Source organism: Malurus melanocephalus, unplaced genomic scaffold (genome assembly GCF_030028575.1).
Source record: "Malurus melanocephalus ecotype Western Australia unplaced genomic scaffold, MMel_1.1 scaffold_54, whole genome shotgun sequence".
Classification (NCBI taxonomy): domain Eukaryota; kingdom Metazoa; phylum Chordata; class Aves; order Passeriformes; family Maluridae; genus Malurus; species Malurus melanocephalus.
This window is the reverse complement of record NW_026623286.1, coordinates 80,832-103,986: the sequence shown is the minus strand read 5'-3', so window position 1 is coordinate 103,986 and position 23,155 is coordinate 80,832. Positions and strand designations below refer to the sequence as shown.

At 39.2% G+C, this 23,155-nt stretch overlaps 1 protein-coding gene across 4 annotated transcripts in view; it reads left to right on the top strand.

Annotated features, from left to right (window-relative positions):
• Positions 1 to 23,155, top strand: part of MLLT3 (MLLT3 super elongation complex subunit) — a 118,148-nt gene that overhangs the window by 44,363 nt on the left and 50,630 nt on the right. For 2 of the 4 annotated variants that reach the window (XM_057365536.1, XM_057365535.1), the window contains exons 3-4: positions 14,570 to 14,652; positions 19,176 to 19,319. In XM_057365536.1, coding sequence (XP_057221519.1) covers positions 14,570 to 14,652; positions 19,176 to 19,319 — 227 coding nt within the window. The remainder of the gene's footprint in view (positions 1 to 14,569; positions 14,653 to 19,175; positions 19,320 to 23,155) is intronic. The other 2 variants (XM_057365538.1, XM_057365537.1) reach the window with 1 other exon arrangement.

Here is a 23,155-nt window from a genome sequence, read left to right as displayed (position 1 = left end):
AMAGCCAGGTAACGTCAGCTAGCAGTAACAGGATAAATGAACCCTTTTTATAGAGAATGTCATCTTGAACACATGTTGCATGTCAACAACCTCTAGAAGGAAGCGAACAAAGCAAGAACTTCAAAAGCTAAGAACAATCACAAAGAGAATGAGAATTGGGAGGTAGAAAGAATTGTTTACTCCATATCCCTGTGTTGCTCACAAGTGAATAACTAYTTAGAAGCACTATAGCTAAGAAACTCAAGGTTAATTTAATTTGGTAACAGATTCCCAGTCTTAACTTCTGAGCTGAATTATTTCCCCAGTTGTTTGATGGATGTCAAACAATAACTGGCTCCACCATTTTTAAAAAGTCATCTTTAAAGTGTGGTGAAAAAGATCCTTCTTTGTGCCACCTGGAAGCAGACAGTAGGAAATGAATGAGCCATCCTAGTTCAAGGCAATAAAGTAAAAAAACCCAAAAGGTTTGTTTAGAAATACGTAATATGCAACTCCTGTCTCCTTTAGTTACTAAATTTGTTTCCAGGGAGAGGAAGTGTGGTATTAGTGAAATTTTTGCACTGTGCTTCCAGAGTTTTTACCCACTACCTTTGTTCTCAGACAGAAAATCAGAATGGACTTTATTTCATGCTCCCTAAACTCCCAGCTGSAAGCTGAGTGACCAAGAGTGTTGAAAACACTACGTATTTATAAGACAGTTCAGGCATTTAGGGAAACTCTTGGAGAATATAGGAAAAACAAACCAAAAAGTCTTTTAATCTCTAATTGGGGATCTTAATGCAGATTCAGTCTCCTTGGAGGAGTTGGATGAATTGACTTGCAGTCCAGGCATCACATTTCCTACACAATTACTAATGCTTTCAAAGGCTGAAATTGTGGGCGGCTGTCAAATGTTTAGTGTGGAATTACRGTTATCTGAACACCTAGGACAGTCATAGCTGTATTTTTTGGTGTTCCTCATGCAAAAAACAGCAATGGCAGAGGCAGAAGCATGGATTCTTGTACACACCTCCCTACTTTTCTGGGAGGACAGTTGATTGGGGGATGGCAARAGAGATGAGTAGAAATAAACCAAAGAAAGTGCTCAGTMCAAGTCAATGTACTAATGCAAGGTTAGGGCTTTTTTCTTTTCTACTTCCATGGAATTTACGCATTTAATTAATGGTGTTGAAGCTATGCTCCACAGTCTGCCAAATGYTTAGGTCACTTGCAGACAAACCTTGGGGGTTTCCCAGCAAATTCTTTGCTGTAAAAGCAGGCAGCAAGGGTGCCAAGGTGAAAATTGCATAGTTCAATARTTACAATATTTACATTGAAATAACAATGGAGATTGATCACTTTAACTTAGCAAACATATTTCTTCCTTGTAGAAAATACGTGGACTTTCACAAGCTGTAGTTCGTAGGTTCACAGGTGGTATGGCGTATGTTGGCTTCCAGCGTGATTACTGAGGCTAAGTAACAAGAATCTGCTTATGGTAGCCCCATTAAGACACTGAAAAAACGTAACTCTGTCCCAGAGTTACAGAGCCAGCACAGAAGTGCTATGCACTTCTGGCCTAGAGGCTTTAAGGTTTTCCTGTGAAGGAGAAAACTTGCACTACCACTGTATGTTCAAATCTTAAGTCCATTCTAGAATGTCATAAGTATGAAGTACAGTGTGTTTAGTACCACAGACCACTACTTTTGCAGGACTGCTGCTGTGAAGCTTTTTTTTTTTTTTTTTTTTTTTTTTTTTTTTTTTTTTTTTGAGATGGGACTGAAATCAGACTATGAAGCTGGTAACATGCCACTCTCAGAAACTGACATAATTCCACTGGCATTCTCTTTACCATATTGTTGCACTTTTATATATTTCCTATAACTACTCTATGTATTTGTGTGAGCTTTACTGTGTCTCTCAAAGTAATTACAGGTTTGAAACATTCAAGTGCTGTGTGTTCATGTACAGGTACGATGCCAAATAGAGGTTAAGTGGATTAGGTGGTTTAAAGGATGGGCAGTTCCAAGGGAATATTCACTAGCACATGCAGTTCTGTGTCCTCTTTAGGTAACTAATGTCTTCTGAAGTCACAGTTATTTGTCCTTATTTATGGGAAGTGTTGTGAGGATCCTTTGATGAGAGTTCAGGCTAAAAATTGAGATAAATGTTTCTCATCTGCTTATGAAAGGACATGCATGTTTGGGTCTGTCTTAAATAGTTTTTGTGTGTATATTGAGGTTTTGTCAGTGGCATTTGCAAGCACATGATTGTGCACCCTATTTATGTTACCTGAGTAAAATGTGTCATGGATTTATTTTAGCTCTTCTCAGAGGTACTGCAATTTATGATTTTAATACTTCCTTTGAGGTTTCTCAGCTTTTCCTGATTTTATGTTCTAACCTTTTTGAGGGATGAGGACAAGTTAACATCTCATGAGTATTACAGCAATTCAGCAATTCTATTACCCAGAGTAATTTTGTTACACTGCAAAAGAGCAGATACATGTTTAACTAAAATAGCCAGTCATTCAGTTTACTGAGATAATACTTAGTCTTCTTTATGTTCATAAGTAGGTTAAGTGATTGTTACTCCAGATGGAATTACAATTTAAATACAAGTCTTTAAAAATTCTTATTCTATGTTTCTCTGTRCATTGATTATCATTTGTTATTATATTGTTAAATGTAGGAAGTTATGTTAGATCAGCTGATTGTCTTGATTATGCTCAGCTGGAACATAACATAATTCTCTTTTATCAAGGTGCCCAGTAGGCTACCTGTATTCTATTCAGTCACTGGTAAATGTTGTGAATAGCACTTGTATTGAAAAATACCTCATTAAGAATGATGGAAGTCAAAACAATTTGCCTGTTTAATAAATAAAATAGATTGCTGGTGTGAATGTTCTGTATTCATTCAATTTCATGAAGCTCTTTCTTGCAATACATTATGTCACCCATCCTGATATTTTTTTGGTTCTGAAGTCTTTAGATAGGGGCGGGTTGTACCATCTGGACAATGTATTCAGCTTTTAGTCTTATTTTAAGACTGACTTCGCTGTGGAATTTTTATTACCGGGCAGTTCTCTCTTGGTGTGTACTACTACCTGAAATGTGGCCATCCCTACTGCTGGTCACTTTTATCTTGGGCATCTTAAATATTTAAGCTTGCTCTGTCTGTGGTCTGTTTGTGATTGCTCGTGAAAGAAAAATTCAGAATGGCTCAGACTGTTAATTTCAGTCTGTCTGTCTTTACTTTTGCTCTTAACTAAAGCAAAATGTTTCCTGCAAGGAAAAGGTGCTGTTAATTTGTCCCTTCCCCAAAATCTACCCCGAAGCTGAAGGTGGTTTGATCCTTTTTGCTGTCCTCAGAGGCATGTAAACAATTGAGGAAAATGAAGAATGTTCCATTCTAGTACTGTGTGGACTATTATACAGCTTAATTGGGTTTTTTTTTGGGTTTTTTTTTTCATTTTTTTTTATTCTGTCTTTTGTGTGTATAAGTAAATATTCTTCATAAAGTAACTTCAGGACATCTTGGAATATAGCAGTGAATTCTAAAAGTAGTTAATTGGCTATGTGTGTTTTCAGTATCTGTCCTTTCCTTACTTCTCTTAGTTTAATCCTACTTTTACATATCTTAGCAAGGTTTGGCTTGGAGGACTCTTAAAAGCAAATAATTATTAAATAGTGGAGATTTACATATCTCTCATAACAGGATCTGCAGAAAGCCTGTTTAGGCATTTCTACACGTGACAGCTGTGTGACTGATTTATTCCATCTCCTTCACCATTTCCTGTAGTCTCAGTCTGTCTGAAATAACATGGCAAATGGCCACAGAAGCATTTCTAGCTTCTGAAACACATGGCTGGAGTTCTGCTGCTGACAGCAGTTGGTTCCTGAAGATGGTTGTGTGTTAGAACGAAAGCCCTCTTGCTCCACTCTGCCTCGTGGTTATCTGCATAKTTCAGCTGTGGGGCTGTGTTAGTGGCTTCGCTTCAGCTTTTGGTACTGAAGCATGTTGGAGAGTCTTCAGCCTCAATTTTATTAGTGCTTTCTTTGTAGTATATTGGATTCTGCTTGTGGAAAGGTCCTCCAGTGTTCACTCAGCATAAGGCTGTGGATGGACCTTTTTCTAACATTGTGATCCTACTAAGAAAAAAGGGTTTTTTTGTTGTTGTGTTCAATTTCTCAGATAAAAGACTGTTTTGAAGTAGCCCTTAATATGACTGGTGGCAAGGAAGCAAATGGGGAGCACATGAAGGCTTCTGGATGGTGTGGTGCAAGGAGGTGATCCTGAATGTTGGGTCCAGGCTGAATGGGGTCTGCTGATTGCTGCTCCTGCAGGGAGCAGGGGAGATGGGTGATGGCAGAAATTCAGTCCTCGCTTGCTATGAGGTCTGCTTTGGAGGAGAAGTATTAGGGTATATGTGAGTTTATAAAGGATACAGGGTGCTCCCTGAAATGGCTGTCTGGGGCTGAGCAGCACCAGCACGGTGACCCCTCTCCAGTGCCTGCACACCCAAACCCAGAGCGTGCAGCTTGTAATGCTATTTGCCCAACTTGTACAAGTGAGACTTTGCTGCTGCTGTCTGTTGCATCTTCCTCTTCCAATTGCTTTGGATAATGATGTGTGCTTTTTAGCCACAAGTTGGAGTTTCCTTGCCATTCATATGAATATTAATAACTGCAGTTATGGGTGGCTGTCCTTGGGTCTAGGTGTTCTCTGTCTGCCATCCCTTTTAAGTCTCCAAGAGTGTCCAAAGGCTCTTGTGTTACCTACCTGCAGGGGAACTACAGTAAATGGTAGCAGCATATCATATCACAAGAAAAAGCGAAGGGGGGAGGATGGTGTTTTTGGAGGCAATTTTTCTGTTATATTATCTAGGTTTGGAGTTCCAGGTTGGGTTGAAAAGTGATTTTCAAGACAGTCAAAGACAGACAGATGCTCTAAAAACCTGACAGTCAAACTTGTGCCTGATGTCTGTTGAGTTCTGTTCTCAACKTTTTGAAATTAAATTACTAGGAACATCATGAATTTAAAAGCTAACATCACCTGTCTTTGATATATCGTAATATTTTTAAAACACTTGGCTAGTGGAAAGACTTTTCTGAAAACATACAGAAAAATGAGTGGGGAAGCATGCTTAGAGTTTTGCTTTGATTAGGAAAGCACAGACACATAACCTATTTCTTTTGTTTCTTAACTGARCAATACATTGTGTGCACTGTGTGCTCTGAGGTGTTCTTTTTGCAAGTCTGTGAAAATCAGACTGGGAACAAAATCTAAGATGTATGTATTCACAAAGTTTCCTAGGGAAATTGCTAATGGAAAAAAACCCAGGAAGAACCACCAAAAACAAATACCGAAACAAACAGAAAACTACAAAAACCACCAACAAATAAAAAATGAGAAAAGTGAAGAACCTCCAGAATTAAATACACCAGAGTTTGAAAACCCTTCTTGTGCAGTTAATTATTGTCAATTAAATCTACTGTAGGAAATAATGCTTTGGATAAATTGTGTCTAAGCAGGGAAATCTGCTTTTATATAGAAAAGTTGGAAGCCTGTCTGCTTTGAAAGCACCTCATATACTGGCCTAAAATACTGATTTCTGTTTTGACCAATTTAATGTCCTCTAGACAGTATGTGCTCTTAACTCCTGGAAGAATTATAAATGAATGATAAATGGAGGATTTTTTTTAGATTGAAGGAAATTGTCATACATATATATTTTTTCAGGTTTGAATTGTCTTTCTTCACGCAAAGTGAATCATTACATTCCCCTTATCAAAACTGAAGAAAAGTGTAAAGCTTTCTGTTCCTCTGCAGTCTTTTTGAGTCATGACCACTAATGAAACAATGGTGGTTTAAGATTACTTGTTTCCTGTATGTCTGGCTGGTGGTATGCACTCTAATTTTTGTTCAAGATGTTTACACTGAATTATTTCTACTGTCTGTTTTTCAAGCTGATATTTAATCAAATACAGTACATGGAGAAAATATGTGCCAGAGGCATACCAAGTCAAGAGAAATACATTGCAAAGAGCAGGAAGTTTAGTGTTTCTGTTGGAGTATTCTTAGCAAACTCAAAACTTACCTTTGCCAGTGATTTAAAATAGTTTTTGGCGTGATAATGCTGTCTGAACAAAGATTAGGGTATTTGGTCAAAAAAAATTAAAATCAGCAGTTTGCCTATGTAGATTTTACTAGGAAGCACTTCACTTTTTTTAAGATCTGCAGAACTAAAATAGTTATGAATCCCAAAAGTTTTCCTCCAGAATTATCAGCAAAACTATTTCCTTACTACTGAATGACTGCAGCTCAACAGTGAAATTGAAAAGATGTCACTAGCTGGAAAATTGGAAACAATGCTGTGTGTTCCTTCTCTCAGAAACAAGTACAAGCTAGGAATTACAGAAGATTTTATTAATTCTGGAACACAGAAATTCATAAAACCTTGCTAATGTTTCCATCAATTGCTTTCCAGTTCATTTGGTGGCATCTTTTAAAAGAAAAAAGACCAATTTGCAGATGCAGTTTTGTCCACTTTTTCCCTGATGTTTTCAAATTAGCAGAGTTGTAGTACTGCATGATGAATGGCTTCTGTGCATAAGAAAACGCTTTGTGTTCTCTTATGCAAAAATGTAGCTATGACCTATTAAAAGTCTTTGGACAGCTTGGTCACTTTATTTGTATTGTTTTACAGATTTCCATCAGGTTATCAGTGCAAATATTATTTCATTAATATAGCATTTTATAAGGTCAGGATTTTTAAAATCTAGTTTTTCACTTCATGCTGGAATTGACTTACTGCAAAACTAATTATTCACGGTTAGACCATGTGCCGCTTTGAAGATTCTCTGCTTTTATGGCCCAATCTCTATTTCTTTCCCTTCCATTTTCATTTTATATGCAAAGGGGAGCTTATCAGCTGTGTAGAATTTAGGGTTCAGAGCTTGAGAAGAAATGTGTCTGTGGCTAGCTGCTGTGAATTAATGTATTGTACCTTCCAGTGTGTGTGTATGTATCTTTCAGTGCATCTGAAATGCTTGTACGCCAACATATGCAGTGTAACAAACAGGATGAACTGGAAGCCTTGGTCAGATCCCAGTAGCAGCTCAGTGTGGGTCAGCGCTGTGTGCCCGGGCAGCCAGGAGGGCAAACGCCATCCCGGGCTGCATCAGACACAGCAGCACCARCCSSMYAAAAGACGGGATCATCCCGCTGGATTCAGCCGTGGGGCGGCCTCAYCCCGAGTCCTGTGTSCTGGGCTGGGCCCCAYAGTTTGGGAAGGGTATGAAGGTCCCTGAATGTGTCCAGAGGAGGGGGAAAAAGCTGGTGAATGGGCAGGAAGGAGAGTCCTATGAGGAGTGGCTGAGGACTTTGCGTTTGTCCACTTTGGAGACAGGAAGGCTGACAGGTGTCCTCGTTGCTCTCTACAGCTTCTCGAGGAGGGTATGTAGAGGGTGAGGTGCTGATTTCTTCTTGGGATCCAGTAACGGGATTTGTATGATTGGTTCAAAGCTGTGCCAGGGCAGGTTCAGACTGGACATTTGATAACATTTTTTTAATGTCAGGGCAGTCAAATCCTGGAGCAGGTTTACTGAGAGGTGGTCAGTTCCCCAAGCTGTCAATGTTTCGGGGGCATTTGGACAATTCTCTTAACAGCTTGCTTGAACTATATCCTGAAGTGTTCAGGCATTGGACGAGGTGATTATTGTAGGTCCCTTCTGATTAAAATAGTTTGTTCTATTCTGCCTCTCTTGAGCAGAAGAATAGAACTATAGGCATGCCACAGTGGTCAGAAACTGCATTGCAATTTCAATTATTTCTGTTTGAAGAAAGTCGTAATTATATGTGCCACTTCCTTATAAATCACTCATTATCCTGACATGGCTGTTTTTTCCCCTCAGTATTGCTAACAGCTTAATAGTATAATTGTTGTGATAATTACATGCATGCCACTGTATACAACATTTGCATCACCTGTGTGTAAACACAGCTTTTAAACCAGTTTATGCCTGAGGCATACATTTACATCATACTAATTGTAAACGTGTTAGCACACAAACTACAAGTCTCTCTGTTTCAGGGTATTTTTGAATGTAGATCTTAACATTGTTCTGTTACTCAAGTTATGCTAAATGACAGGCCTAAAAACCAGACAGGTTCATGTAAACACACTGTTTACAGTAAATAATTGTTCCAGCCTTAGCAATACCATTCAATAGTTTAATCTCATGAGATATTAAGGTGTCTATGTTCTGGTTAACTAGTGAGTGATATGAATCAAACATGTTTGAAGAGATAGTTTTCTTTTCCTGTTCTTAGTCCCACTTTCCAACTGCTAGAATAACTATGAGAGGTGGACTAGCTGTGTGCACCTATCCTGAACAGCTTCAGGAAGACAGTCAGGTAGATGATACAAGTGAAATTGATTTTTTCAATATATTACACCTGAATAATGAAGAACTGTCTGAAATTCAGCAAAAGATAATGCAGGGTCCTGCACCTGGGGAGGAATAACTCCAGGTACCAGCAACCTTGTGCCGTGTGCTCTGGGGTGACACTGCTTGAGCAGGGAGGCTGGACCTGATCGTGTCCTGGTGGTCTCTTCCAGCTTTACTCATTCTGAAATAAATCAAGTAAAATAACCATGCAGGACGGAGGTGTGATGGAAAAAAAATAGTCTTGACTTCCTTGTAAAACTTAATCAATCCCAAAATTTTCACACAGGTATGGCATACAGACTTACTACATTGGCTCTGAAACATTGATCTCTAGTTTGATCTTTGCATAGCATAATGAAGTTAAAATATAGAATTAATGTTTTAGGAATCTGTCTAGAAGTTAAGGAAAAGTATTCTCTATGCAAAGTCTTTAATGGGAGGAAGAGGTAAGGTATATAACCACCAAGAAAGAAATTACTTCGAATCCTGCAGTTGTGGGACCCCTTTTACTTAGTAAAAAAAGAAAATCCCAAGGGCTCTACCTTCAATACAAATATGAGAATACACTAATGCACAATTACTGGAAATTTTTATTACTCTTAAAATACTAATGGTATCTACGGGACAAATTGACGTTTATTGTCAGTTTTTAATTTTATGCCTAATGTGTTTTCCATCACAGATAGTTGTTTTGGTTTATTACGTTATTATCCAGGCAGCCTTAGCTGCAATTCAGGTGTTCAAGGGTTTTTCTTCTGCTTTAGTCTCATGCTTGTCTAAGAAAGTCTTCTAGTCTAGGTGCTTTCTGGAAGTCTCTTACTTGACCGATACCTGAGACTTATGTATATTTTATATGTATAACAGTCGTTTTTGAAAAATGCTTTGTATAAAAAATAGTCTAGAATTAAAGCAGGAAATGTAAGAATTTCAGTTTAAAAGTGCATTAATCATTTCCCCATTTCTCTCCCCCATCTCATTTGGAGGAAACCTGAGGGAGCAGACAGAAGGCATAAATTGTAGGTGGTCCTAGACATCTCCAGTAACTTCTGAATATCTYAGTAAGGATGGTTGCTTTTGTGTTCAGTGCAGAATATAGCTGACRGCTTTCTGTGTCCTTCAGTCAAGAGGAGGGGCTTCTACACCATCTGTGTTGTGTACTGAAGTTCGAAAGTTTGCAGCTGTATGMGGATCTTTCTATGTCAAGAAAATTGTCCTTCTGCTGGAAGTCCTGGAAGAGGTGAATGTTGTGTTTATCCCCAGCTGGCATCTAAGCACCATGCAACAGCCTATTCATTTCCCCATAGTAGGATGAGGGAGAGAATTGGAAGGATAAAAGTGAGAAAACTTGTGAGTTTAATAGGTCAAGCAAAAGCTGTTCATGCAAGGAAAGCAAAACAAGGAATTCTTTCACTACTTCCTTCATGGGCATGCAGGCATTCAGCTATCCTCAGGAAAGCAGAGCTCCATCACACATAACTTCCAAATGTGTAGTTTCAGGCACTTAAAAGATTGCTGTCAAAGGTATTAGCAAAAGCAGCTTTAATAGAAATTTGTGACTAACAAAGTTCAGTGGCAAGGTTCACTCCATTACTTGTCACATGGAAAAAAATACACAAAGGAAAATCAGATTAGAATCAGCTTAGAATGATTTACACAGAGACCAGAAATGGAAGAGTAAGGATGTAAAAGGGTAAGTGAGACTCACCTGCTGAATCACAAGGTTCACAGAGGACCTCCTTGCCTTCTGAATTCCAGATGGAGTCCAGGTGTGACTGAGTCCAAACTCAGCCACAGACCTGGAGACTTCCCTACCCTCCTATCTTGTGTATTAGATTGTTCTCAGTTGATGAAGAAGCTATTCAATGTTCGGGGAGTAGACTGTGTACAGAAAATGCAAAATTTAGTAAAGGTTCACTTTATTTAAGGAGTTATAAGCTGTATCTTGCTATCCTATCCAGTTGGTAGAAGTGGTGGGAATCTGGTTATTCTGTATGTGAGGCAGGGAATGTAATACCTGTATAAATGCAGTGCTGAGAGCTCAGTCTTAGTTCTTGCTTAGTACCTTCTGTGCTTTCACTTGAGGTTTTTATCTTTCTCATGAAGTGCATGCCGGTGCAAGGTATAACGCAAATGTACATTCCTTACTGTAGGGCGTATCATTTAACCGCACTCAACTTGGTAATTTTTGCTAGTTTTTGTTTTAACCTAGAATTATTTTTGGATTAATGGTCGAGGTGTGCCTGAAGTTAGAACATAAAAGAGCCATTCTCTTCCAGGTTGTTTGTTTGTTTTAAGAACCCAATTACTGGACCCTACCAGCTGGCCAGGTGAGCTGCAGAATAGCAGAGTCCAAGAGCTTTTATAGAAATCACAGCTGAATATTTAATGATGATTTATTACTGTAGGAGGAGTTTAATACCACAATCTGCCTTCCTCTGAAAATGAATGCCCCCCCTTTGTTTTGAGACTTCTTTTAATAAAGGTGATGTTGAACAGAGGGAAAGTTGGTCAAAGGGTAGCTCATGTGAGCAATAAATGGGCAAATAATGGGCAAATATCTATAAGATAGTAGTAAAAAAACCCTTATTGGTTAAACCAGGTCTCTTTAAGAAGGCATCAATCACTTTTTGCAAGCATCCACCTGGAGTATCCTGCAGTATGCATAGAATATGGGTAAGTTCTTGCAGACATTATTCTGCATCATCCTGATGTTATGTTGAAATATATGTTAAGGGAACTTCTGCCTCTACTTGTTTATTCTGACTGTGGTTTTCATAAAGAAAAAAATCTTAATGAAATGTTCAGCAGTGTTCAATTGGCAAATGAATCTCACGTTAAAGCTTTTAAGAAAGATAGCTTTCGCTAGAATTTTGTTACTATGTCYAAAGGCTTCAGTGTAGTCACTTAGTAAAATGTGTCATCATGCCTTGATTGCATCTGTTCCTTTGGTGTCAGTTAATGTCTGAGGCAGTGCATGGGAATGCATTTGTGAAAGAAAAAGTAGTACTTCACTTGTGGAATCAAGAATAAAACATTTGAGATAAATTATTTAAACCTAAAGTTCTTGTGRCAACCAGCACTGTTTTGATTTTTTTGTTATTCTCTATGCTGTTGCCTGCTTCTGCCTTCATCTCAGTAAAGATGTTCTCTGGAACTGCCTTCTCAGGCACCAATTTCTGATTGGATCTGAGGGGTAGGAAGCTGTAGGGCCTTAATTGTTGTAGAGCCTGTCTTTGAATTTGGACCAACTAGTGAAAAGATACAGCACAGCGGGAAGAAATTGTGATCATGTAAGCTTTCTCCTTAGGACAAAGAAACCTAACCATAATAATTAAGTCTTGGTGATAATGGTGTTCAAGACACTTGGTCTGGTGCTTCAAGTGCAATTTTAGTTGTCACTTTAAAGGCCTCTGTCCCTCTGGATTAGGAGGAAGTTATAACAGGGCAGTGTTCTCTGCCTGTCTCTCTAGTCTAACATAGACACCTTTTTTTCTATTTAGCTTTGGGAAATCTGTTAGGGTTTCCARATGCTTACTTTTTCAAAATCACTCCTTCCTAGTTTCTGTTGTTTGTTGTGCTCTGGTGGTCTGTATTTGCAATTTGCTGTTATTTGTGTTTTCCTTCTGCACTACAACTGTAAGGTTTTTCCCTCTTCTCGTCTCCTGTCCTATTTTGTTTTTTTTGTTTGTTGTCTTACTTCCTTTTCTGCGGTTTACCTAACTGTTACTGCTTCTCTCTGCTCAGCAAACCTTGTTAGAATGATTTCCTGTTGGTTTGGCTAAACCACACATGTCACTGCAGCCCTGGTTACTCCTTATGACACTTCAATTAAAAAAAAAACAAAAAAACAGCTTTGGTCAGGGAGTGCTGTTTCAGAGTGCACAGAGATGATGTTTCTGCCAGTACGTTCTGTCAGTGGCGACTTCCACAAAAAATGTGAGAAAAGTGTAATAACTGCAGTCTAGACGTACAGAATCACATGGAATTTTACTCAGTCAATTCTGGTTTTTTTCTGTAAGGTTTCGTTCACAAGACTAGAATTTTCCTTGTRTTGAAAGCCCATCTTTTAGTTCGGGAAGACACCCAAAGTAGTTTCCTGGTGATTGTTCTGTAGCCCATTACCCAGTCTTTATCAAAACTGGCAGCTGTTACAGGCTCTTCTAAGAACTGTGAGTCTTTGATAAGGTGCTATTCAGCATGGCAAAAAGATGTGTAAATCTGCAAGAGCYAAATTTGGGAGGCAATGAAAAATGCTTGGTAAGAAGCTGATGTGATATTTGTGACTTGTTGTGAGTATGCAGCCTGAAATCACTGTTTCTAAAGCCTCTATATTTCCATCTGATTAAGTATCTGCTGTATAATCTTTCACTGTTTTTGTGTAAATGGATTTCAGTCTTCTGTAAATGACCATTCAAATATTATTATGAAKGTTTTCTCCTCAAGTTGTCTTCCAAAGGCAGAGGAGGAGCAGGAAAGTTCCTCTGTTGACTGAAAAGTTGCCAGTATGTATTACTGTAACCTCTGTTAACCTCTGCTTAACTAAGACTATAATACATTTACATTTTTCAARTGCTGGAAAGTCTTAGGAAAAGATGTGTCAGTAAATGGTGAGCATCTACTCATCCCTCTACTTCTCGGAGGTTCTTCTAGTTTCCAGCTGAAGACCTTAGTCTGAAACCACCTCTTGGTTTTGACCAATCATTATAATGCTTTTCTTCAAAATGCTTCAAATCCCACTTTCCAAATATAGCTCCTTTGTTTTGTTTTGTTTTGTTTTTCTCCCAGGAGAAAAAAATTAAGCTTCTATAGCTGCAAGAGGACAGTGTTGCCGAAGAGTGTGCAACAGAGATGATTCTTCTTCTGCTTTCCTCTTCATTTTCCCTTTYTATTAACTAGGAAGTGAACTGGGTAGTGGTAGCCAGCTATAGAAGTTGTAATCTCCATCATCCTTGAGGGATTTGGTGCTAGCAAACCAGGAGGAGAAGGGCAAGGTAGTAGTAGAAAATTCTACTGTGTTTGTTTACTTGGGGWTCAGCCAAGCTTGCATGGACTCAGAAAGCTGATTTGCTGATTGTACTGTAGGGAATACAAGAGTGCTTATTCCTGGACATGTCTGATGGATCCTGTCATGTTTTTGGGATGATAAAGGTTTGTGAGTACACATCTGTGGCGCTTTGCTAAAAAGAGTAGTTTTGGTAATCAGAGCCTGTACAGTTTAGTGCAATACATTGTTTTTGTAAACTACCAGGCAATTCTGAAAGGAGTATGTACCTGAGTAAATTGTGATTCATCTGATAGTTGGAATATTTTTTCCAGTCAGCTATGTTGACAGAGCTAGAGGAAGTGTTTTTGAACAAGTCAACTCTTTGTGTATTAATTGCATCATTCTACCAATCTACGGTAGAGAAACCTTCATTGAGATGGTAGTGCAGTGCCATAGACATGATTTGTCATGCATAGCAATGCAGCATTTGGAAGCATCTGAGTTGATGCTGCAGTTGGGTGTATGGTTTCTCAAGCTTAGCCTCCCTTTGTGCTAATGTATTACATGGAGTTGAATTCTGTAATGAGATTGCCGTGCAATCAAACAGGAGAAGGCAGCGATGGCTTCTCTTCCAAGTTCTGTCACAACCTGCTTTTTGTCTCTYTCTGGAGTTGACAGCTAGTACCGCTTTCTTCAGAGATCTCATGTTTAGTAYTGTGGGGACTTGAAGCCACCAAAAGGATTAAACTGAGAACATGAAGGAATAGCTTGTATTATAACTAATAATATTCATTGTATTGTTACAGAAATCTGAATCCTGTAAGGAAAACCTGGATATTATTTTAACATAATCCCATAGTTGACCTTACTCATGTTCTCCACTATTTAACAGTGTGTCCCCCTTCTCCAATAATAAGTATTTCAAATTTTCAATAAAGATTTTCTATCCCTGAAGTGGAGGTTTTATGCAGGCAAGAGCAATTTGCCTGCAAAATTCAGGTTGAGTTGTGCACAGATATGTACTACTGTGTGTGTGCAGTTTTGTAATGGTGCCATGTAGAGCAATTGTCACAGATTTACTCATGTGGTTTGCTAATGCATTTCAAACATGTTTTTTTTCGGTGTTAAATACCCTTTTTTCTCTGTTTCAGTGTGCAAGGACCCACCCTACAAAGTTGAAGAATCTGGATATGCTGGTTTCATTTTACCAATTGAGGTTTACTTCAAAAACAAGGTATGGCATCCCATATTTTTCATAAGAGAAAAACCCCATGTGTAAGTGAGGTTTTAAGTTTTGAAGTTCAGTTTGCAAACTCTGTTAAAAATAAGACTTAAAATAAAAATWAAAAAATAAWACTTAAAATAAGTTTAGTTTGCAAACTCTGTTCCTCTACCCAATACCACTCTAACTTTTGGAAGTGCATAACTGTACTTTACAGAGTCACAGAATGGGTCAGATAGGTAGGGAGCACTGGTTTATCTGGTGCYGCCTCCCTGCTCAAGCAGTGTCACCCCAGACCACATGGCATGGCATTGTGTCTGGATGGTTCTTGAGAATCTCCTGGGAGGGAAACTGCACAACCTCTCTGGGTAATCTGTGCCAATGCTCAGCCACTACACAGTAAAGAAGCTCTTCCTCATGTTCAAGTGGAACTTGCCRTGCGTCAGTTTGTGCCTGTTGCCTTTTGTGCTATTGTTCGGCACCACCGAGCAGAGTCTGGATCCATCTTCTTGATGCCCTTCCTTCAGMTTCTTATAAACAGTAAGATCCCTCCCCCTTTCTCTGCTCAAGGCTGAACAGRCCCAGCTGTCTCAGCCTTTGTTCCTAAAAGAAATACTCCAGATCCCTTATCATTTTTGTCCCCTTCTGCTGCTCCAGCAGCTCTGTGTCTCTCTTGTCCTGAGGAGCCCAGAACTGTACACAGCACTCCAGATGTGCCTCACCAGGGCCAAGTAGAAGGGCAGGATCACCCCCTTGACCTGCTGGCACTGCTCTAGCTAATGAACCTCAGGACACCACTGGCCTTCTTGGCCACCAGGGCACACTGATGGCTCATGGACAACTTGTTGTCCACCAGGACCCCCAGGTCYTTCCCCACAGAGCTGCTTCCCAGCAGATCAGCCCCAGCCTGTGCTGGTGCCTGGGGCTGTTCCTCCCCAGGGCAGGACCCTGCATTTGCCTTTGTTGAGTTTCAGACAGTTCTTCTATGCCCATCTCTCCCCTGTCGAGGCCCTTCTGCAGSGCTGCTCAGCCCTCTGGGCTATCGGCCACTGCTCCCACTCTGTGACACAGTGATCCTGCTGAGGAGCCATCTGCSCCTTCATCCAGCCACYGATGSAGAAYTTAYACAATGTTGCACCCAATATTGAYTCTCAGTAGACAGTATTTAGTAGATAGCTCTGTGAAATTGAAACTGCCCTATTAAAAAGAGAAGTGTAATATAATTATTCTGAAGAATTACTAGCTCTGCTCAAAGTGGACAGACTAAATAATTCTTAAAGGAGTTTGAGAGCCACTTAAACTTGGGAAAGGACACTAGTCTTGATTATGCTGATTACATAATAAACTCATTGTTCTATTTTAGTWTTGCAAATCTTTATAATTTCTTCAGGTTTTGATCTTTCAAAGCAGTCTTTTTTAAAAATCTTTTGAAATCGCTTGCCTGTTACAAAACATTCTTAAGACTGCATATTAGTGCTCACAATATTCTGCATTACCAGGCACAAACCAAACCTGGTGCCATTTTACAAAACTTATGTTATGGTGAGTCTAAGTAATTGCTGCACTTACTGTGAGTCTCTCAAATACAGAGGTTTTCTTTAATGTTCATAAAGGGGTCTGCATTAGTAGTAACTAGTTCAGATAAAAAAAACTTGCAAAGTTTAATGTACACTACCTTAATATCCAAAGTTATTTAGGTTCCCTTTCTATGTTATGTGCCTTGGTGGAGCTGTCATGATACTTAATGTGATTCAAAGATACCTGTRTGTTTATTTTATATTACCAAGATGTAGCTTGAAATAATTATTTTTAACAAGTCAATGTTACATCTTCAATGTGTTGAATGTTTTGTGAAAGACTGAAACAGAAAGAAAATAGAAATGTCTAGTAAAAGTTTTTTTTTTTCTGGAACCCTGATCACTCACAATTTCTGTTGAGGTTAKCTATGCGTGCCTATATATTCCAGTATTTTATTTTTCAAGAAAGCCCTGTTAAGGTTTGAGGTGTGGATAATTCTGTTCAAGCACTTTGGAAGCTGTAGGTTTTAAACAGGTAATTCTGACATGTTCCCTGTATCAATCTGTGAAGAGCAGGTCTTGATTTACCCTGTTTGCTGTTGTAAGTGGAAACAGAACTGGCTCAGTGAGTTGATTGCATTTTTTAATATGCTTTTTATCCCTGTTTCTATTTGGGAAACTGTTTTGATTCATTCAGGAAATCTAATGAAAAGCAGCCCAGTCTCTTCAGCTTTTCTATTAAATGCTCATGCCACAGACAAAGCAGAAGATAGTGAGTCAGTTATTGAGCATCTCTACAGAAGGCTTCCTGTCTAACATTTCTTTCTTGGTTTTCCACTCAGATTTATGGCTGCTTTTTCTGAGTGTAGAGACTACAAGTCTCAGGTGTTCCCCAGCAGAAGTTGTGACTTAGACTGAGACTGAGTGAGCAGGAGTCATTACACCTCAAGCAACATGTGGAACCAGGAAGTTTGCAAGCATCCCTCGCCCCTTTTTGGTGTCATGGAATACAACAAGCAGCAGCTGTGAGTCAGTTAGTTCCTCACACAGCTGCGGCAGCATGCCCTTCTCTGGGGTGAGTGCAATGCAAAGGAAGAGTGGCACAAAAATTGAGCTGGCAAATTACTGCTTTCTCCTGGCTCAGCTACTCTTTCTCCCCTAAGGCAGTTCACAGGTATTCCAGTACAGAAAAGGAGAAGATAGACAGAAGGAGGAAGAGGAGGCATACCATCATAATTTGTTAAAGGTAGACAACTGTTCAATGTTTGATTCAGAAAATACCCTCATGAATAGAGGTACAGAAGACCACCTAGACTACAGAGGATTAAACGGCCCCTTCCTGTTTCCAGGACTAAACAGAAATTGGTGGAAAATCTAATAGGTATTCATCATGATAGAAAAATATTCCAAGCTCAAAGAGTTACAGAAATTACAACGAACCCCCACCCCTAAATTCTGCAACAGCAGAATATAGTTGTTAGTCATTGAGACAAAGTCCTTAAAAATGCTTTTATGTCAAAGACTTCTACTTTGGAAAATGCAGATCGTATAGAGTAAGGCTCATAAACTGCAGCACATTCTGTCTTCCCTGTTTAAAAATAATGGCAATGTAGTAGTACTGAGGGTCTTTTGTGTAGTAAGTCTGCTTTTTAATCACTGGTTATGTTCATCTGACTTTCCACAAAATTGTTTGAAGACTACCATTTATGAATTATTGCAACTTGGCCTTTATGGCAATGCTGCTGGTACCAACTTGTTGCCTATAGCAACATCAGTGTCTAAGCAGACCCGGGAATAAATCACTTCCATTTTTTTCTASAGATGGAACAGATAGGGTGTCCCTTGGCAATGTTTGAAGCCCCTGATTTAACTTTTAGAATAACTGAGATTTCTATGCTTTCTGTTCTTCCCATGCTTGGAATCCTGAATCAAAATTTGACAGGGTTAATGTGAATTTCTTAAGCATCTGTCACTGAACAGAGCATGTATTTTAATTGCATGCAGTGTTGGATATGTGCTAAGGTTTTGCTATATCTCTTTCTTCTCTTCCCTCATGGCTCCCTTTTTACTGAAATATTTTTCCAATTTGACTTTTTAATTWTGTTCTTTTCTAAGGCTTGATTTGGTGACCTCCATTGCACTTCAGGACCTTTGGAGGGAGTGATACTTAATAGCTCTTTATCTTAAAAAAACACATAATGCACATGCAGCTTCTGGAAGGGGCTGTGTAAATGTGCAACACAAAATGTACTTCCTTTGTAATACTGGATAAAAGATACTGAAGTCTGATGCCACTAGTGTCCTTTATCAGCTGAGACTTTCTCAGGGTGCTGGAGCACTGGTTGTTTCTCCCAAGATAGATTTGCTTTTTCTGCTTTTTAAACTTTTTCTCTTTCAGTATTGGTACAGGGAACATTCAATTTCATTTTTTCACTGCAGCCTCAGAGAATTTTAATTGCTTGAAAATTCTAGTAGAACACTTGAAATCTATCTTACCACACTTGTTCAAGACAATGAAGTTTCTTAAAAAATGAGCAGACCCATAAGTAGAAATCAAATATAGCTGGCTGCAGCAGATTTGTACTTCCCCCTTTTTATAACTTGTCTAGAAAACAGTAGTTTGGCTTCAGTGGAGAAATTTGCATTCAAAACTTGCTATACTATGTTCAGTACTCTAGAGTTCAGAAATGTGATTGTGTTATTGAGTTACCTTGTATCAGTTGGATCATGATACTTGCCTATGTACCTGTGCATAGCCTGGGCTAAACCTGACTTAAAAGTGTCAATTAAGTCTTCTCAGGACCTCATGAAATTCATGCATTTTACCCTGTGTTATCATGGGCTGATAGGAGCTGCTCTGTAGGTCAGCTGRTGCTTGGTGAATTCCATGTGTGTCTGAGAACACAGAGAATGCTTAAAAATTACATAATTTTAATTGACAGTCTTTATGTAGCCTTTGTTTTCAACTTAGTTAGTTTTGGTTCTAGATGTTTCTATCTGGTTATTTTCAACCCTCAGGAAGAACCTAAGAAAGTTCGATTTGACTATGACTTATTCCTGCACCTTGAAGGCCACCCACCTGTAAATCACCTCCGCTGTGAAAAGCTCACATTCAACAACCCGACAGAGGAATTCAGAAGAAAGCTGCTAAAGGCAGGAGGGGTGAGTCCTGCACCCATGTCAAAAGCCATCATAATAAAGATGTTGCTGCTTGTTGCTGGTGCATGATCAATGTAATGAGAAAGATTGACCTGACAGTGAAAYTAAGTGAAGTGTTTTTGTGAGTAACTTCATGCAAGAGCTCAGTACTTGTTTTTATGTGGAATGGGGGAAAAAATGAGCATGTGCATACCTTAAATACAYGATACTGTGATGGAATTAGTAAGAAAATAGTGTCTTTCATTGAAAGAGAAATGTTAATTGGTATTAAGCAAAATAAATTCAGTAGTTACAAGGTAGAACAAGTCAAAGCTCTAACAATAAACAAGTCTATTTAAATGTATATAGTAAGTTACGCAGTCTGAATCAGAAAAATTGACTGACTACTTTGTGTTGCCAGAATTAAGTGATGTGAAAAGGCCAAAAGGAAGTTTGCCCATTTGGAGGGATGAGAGGGCTTAAAAGGCCCAACTTTTAGGTTTACKCTTTGTTAGTGTAAACTGTTGTGCTGCTTTTCACACAATGACAGCATAATTCATTCTGTCAGGGACTGTCAGAGGTTCAGCTGTGGGGTCTGCTCAGGGCTTCACCCCTCCTTGCCGGGCTGTGAAACTCTCCCTGGTCTCGGCTCCACTGCTGGGCTGTCTTTGTAGTTCTGAGCCTCTCGTGTCAGGCTGGGCTGCTGCCTCTTGCCTCCTTGCGCAYAGCACTGTGAAGAGCCTGGCTGTCTCCTTCGTTCCCTCTGATCTGTGCTATGCTGATGGGAAGGAATAGTGGGGCTGTTGGGATACCTCTGAAGCCATCCCTCCTTCAGCCTGAGCCAGCCCTCATCCTGTAGCCACTTCTCGCTGCACAAAGTCTCCAGCCAGCCCCATGGTCTCAGTAACCTCCTCTCGCGTCCCACTGTTTTGTTGCTGGTGTTTGTGTTAGGGATCCAAACTGTGGGCACTATGTTGATAGGGTCAGACAAAAAGCAGGCAGAGGCAACAGTTCCTAACCTCCCCTGGCTCCCAGGGCTGTGGCCCAGCAGCTCACAGGAACTGGGGCACTGATAGCTGTTGCTGTTGCCTGGGCACATAYGTGGCCCTGGCTCAGCTCTCAGCCCTCCCCAACCCAGGGCCATGCTCCACAGTTGTTTTCCATCCCTAGCCTCATGGCTGCAGGGCTCTGCCTTGCAGGACAGTACTTGGTATTTGTCCTCATTGTATCTCATGCTGTTAACCCCTTCTCCCAGACTGTCTGGGTGCCTCCTGCAAGCCCTACTTGCTCTGAAGTGTGAGATGCTTCACTTCCCAGTTGACTCTTACCTGCAGACCTCATCAGTCTGTTTGGTCTCCTTTACCAAGTCATAGACAGAGATGTTAAGATGTTCATCATGCTGTGAAATTTTAAGTGTTAATGCCAGTGCCTATCTTAATTTTGAAACAATTACAGCAAAAGTGGGTAACCCCTTTTGGTGCATTTAGACAATAGTGGGTTCTGGGCTGGCGATAARTGAGTGTGAGAATCCTCAGTCTGCTGAAGAGAATCTTTGAAAACAAAGCAAAAACAAGTAGCATGTATAGGGTCTGAAAGACCCTGTTGCCCTCCTGAAGARGAGAACTATTACAATAATATAATACTATAGTTATGTTGAAATGGAAGCATGATCTGTGTTTTGTGTTTGTTTTTATTAGAGGCAAGAGGGTATCTATGCCTGGACAATGTATTGGCTTTTTAATGTGTTTGCAAATAAGACAGCAAGATCCTATTCTGGAAAACTTTGTGAGCCACTGCTTTAATATTTGTTAACAATTGACTGGATAAGATTCATAAGTTTTAACCACAAGTGTATTAAATCTAAACACTGCCAGCAAGGACTTTGGGGTTGGGGAATAATCATTAAAAAGATTAAAATAGGACGCTTCCTTATTATTGGTAGTCTCTGGTGCTTTTTAATTTTAGTTTTCTTGAGTTGACAAAAGTAAAAATGTTGCCTTAGTGTAAAAAACAAATGTGCCATATTTTGGTTAGATTCTTTCCCTGAATGTATCAGCGTGGTCATTGTTAAATGCATTACATCATTGTCTTTTGTCTTCTGGATGCTTCAGACTGCATGATTTTTCTCCATTCCCCCAGTTTCTTTCCAAGAAATTAATGCCTTCACATGAAGATACAAGTGTTTTCTGCATCCTCTATGGACTTTCTGACCTGGGAGTTTATCTGATCAGCTTGACAGAAATAATGTAATAGTATTCTGTCAGTCTAGTCACTAAAGTTTCTGTGAAAGCTTACATCTCCTGGTTTTGAAAARTCTATTACATTTTGAAATTCTGGAAATGGGCTTTTCTTCAGCTCCTGTAGAAACCCTGAAAAGCTTTCATTTCCAAGTGTGTGAATTCATTCTGTTGTCTATTCTACACCAAATATTAACTCACTTGTAACTTCCATGCTTTAGGYGGAGAAAAGCATTTATAGAATAATYAAGCATGAGATAGGTTTTGCACCTACAAATAAGTCAAAACAATTAATTCTTCTAGCTTATAACTATCTTCAAGAAAAAGAAATAACAGTAACAAGTTGCTGTTAAGAATTTTGATAGGCAAGGAGTCTGGCAAAATGAAGCTCATGTCCTTCAAAATGAATGAGATACCAAATTAATGTAGAACACTGTGTGGTAGCATTGAGTAAAGTTTTTTRATGTGGTGGGCTTTTGCTTACATGCTTTTAAGTAGTGGTCTAAATTGCTTGATTTCTATGCACCTTGAAACCCAGATCTGATTTGTTTTTCTCATGAACTACTAAACATGATTATTTCTCATTTGCATGAATATATGCATATTATAAATAGTATGTCCTTCTGCAGGGAAAAATGCAGGTTCACCTTGTACCTGTGTGCTGCCATATTCAGTACAGCCTTGCTTCCATGTTTGTGTTTTGCAGTGGATTCCTTGAATTATCTCTTGGATGCTCTCAACTCTCTTTTTCCCTCACACCTATATGTTGTAGCATTCCAAACATGAACTAGATGAAGTCACTTGCTTCAGTCACTGTTCTTCTGGYTTTCAAGCTAAGAAAGTTTTATTACCTTTCTCTATCCTTTATGTCCAGTTAGGTTTGACTGGCTATCCTCTAAGAGCAACTTTGGGATATCACAAATAATTAAAAGGTTAGAGTTCTGGAGCACACCTTTGCAGTGCCACTGTGGCTACTTCTGTTAAGGCAAACAGAACGTTTAGTGTGGTAGCAGTCATGTAGATTAGCTCTGTGGAATATTTGTATTTTAGCCCTTTATTTGATATCACCAGAACTGAAGCATAAATGTGCAGTCAGTCTTCATTATTAGGTCACCAGTTTGCTGATTTCTCTTCCAAGGGACAACTAGTTTTTCAGCCCTTTAGAAATAGGATTTGATTTGGCTTCAGAGATTCTCTAATCAGGAAGGTGAATAGAAACCTTTGGTTCAGTCTTAGGCTGTATCCAATTGGCAAAGTTTTCCACTTCAGAAATACATTTTTGGCACTGAACTTCCTGCAACCCCTTGAAAAGATTTTGTTATGCTGAGGTCCATCTCTACCATTCACCTATTTTCAGTTTGCCTTATTCTCTTAATAAAAAAAAGAAATGTTTGCAGAAGAAATAAAGTATTTTCAAGAGTACACTGGAGAAATTAAACCAACCAACCAATTAATTGTTTATAGTCTGTATCTTTGTATATATATTCTGAATGAGAATCCTTTTGCACAGGTTTCATGCGGAAGTGATAACACTGAGAATTTTTTGCACCATTTACTCGGTGTAGTACCTCATCAGCTACCATGTATGGTCAAGTGAATTAGCAACCTGCTGCTTGAGATCCC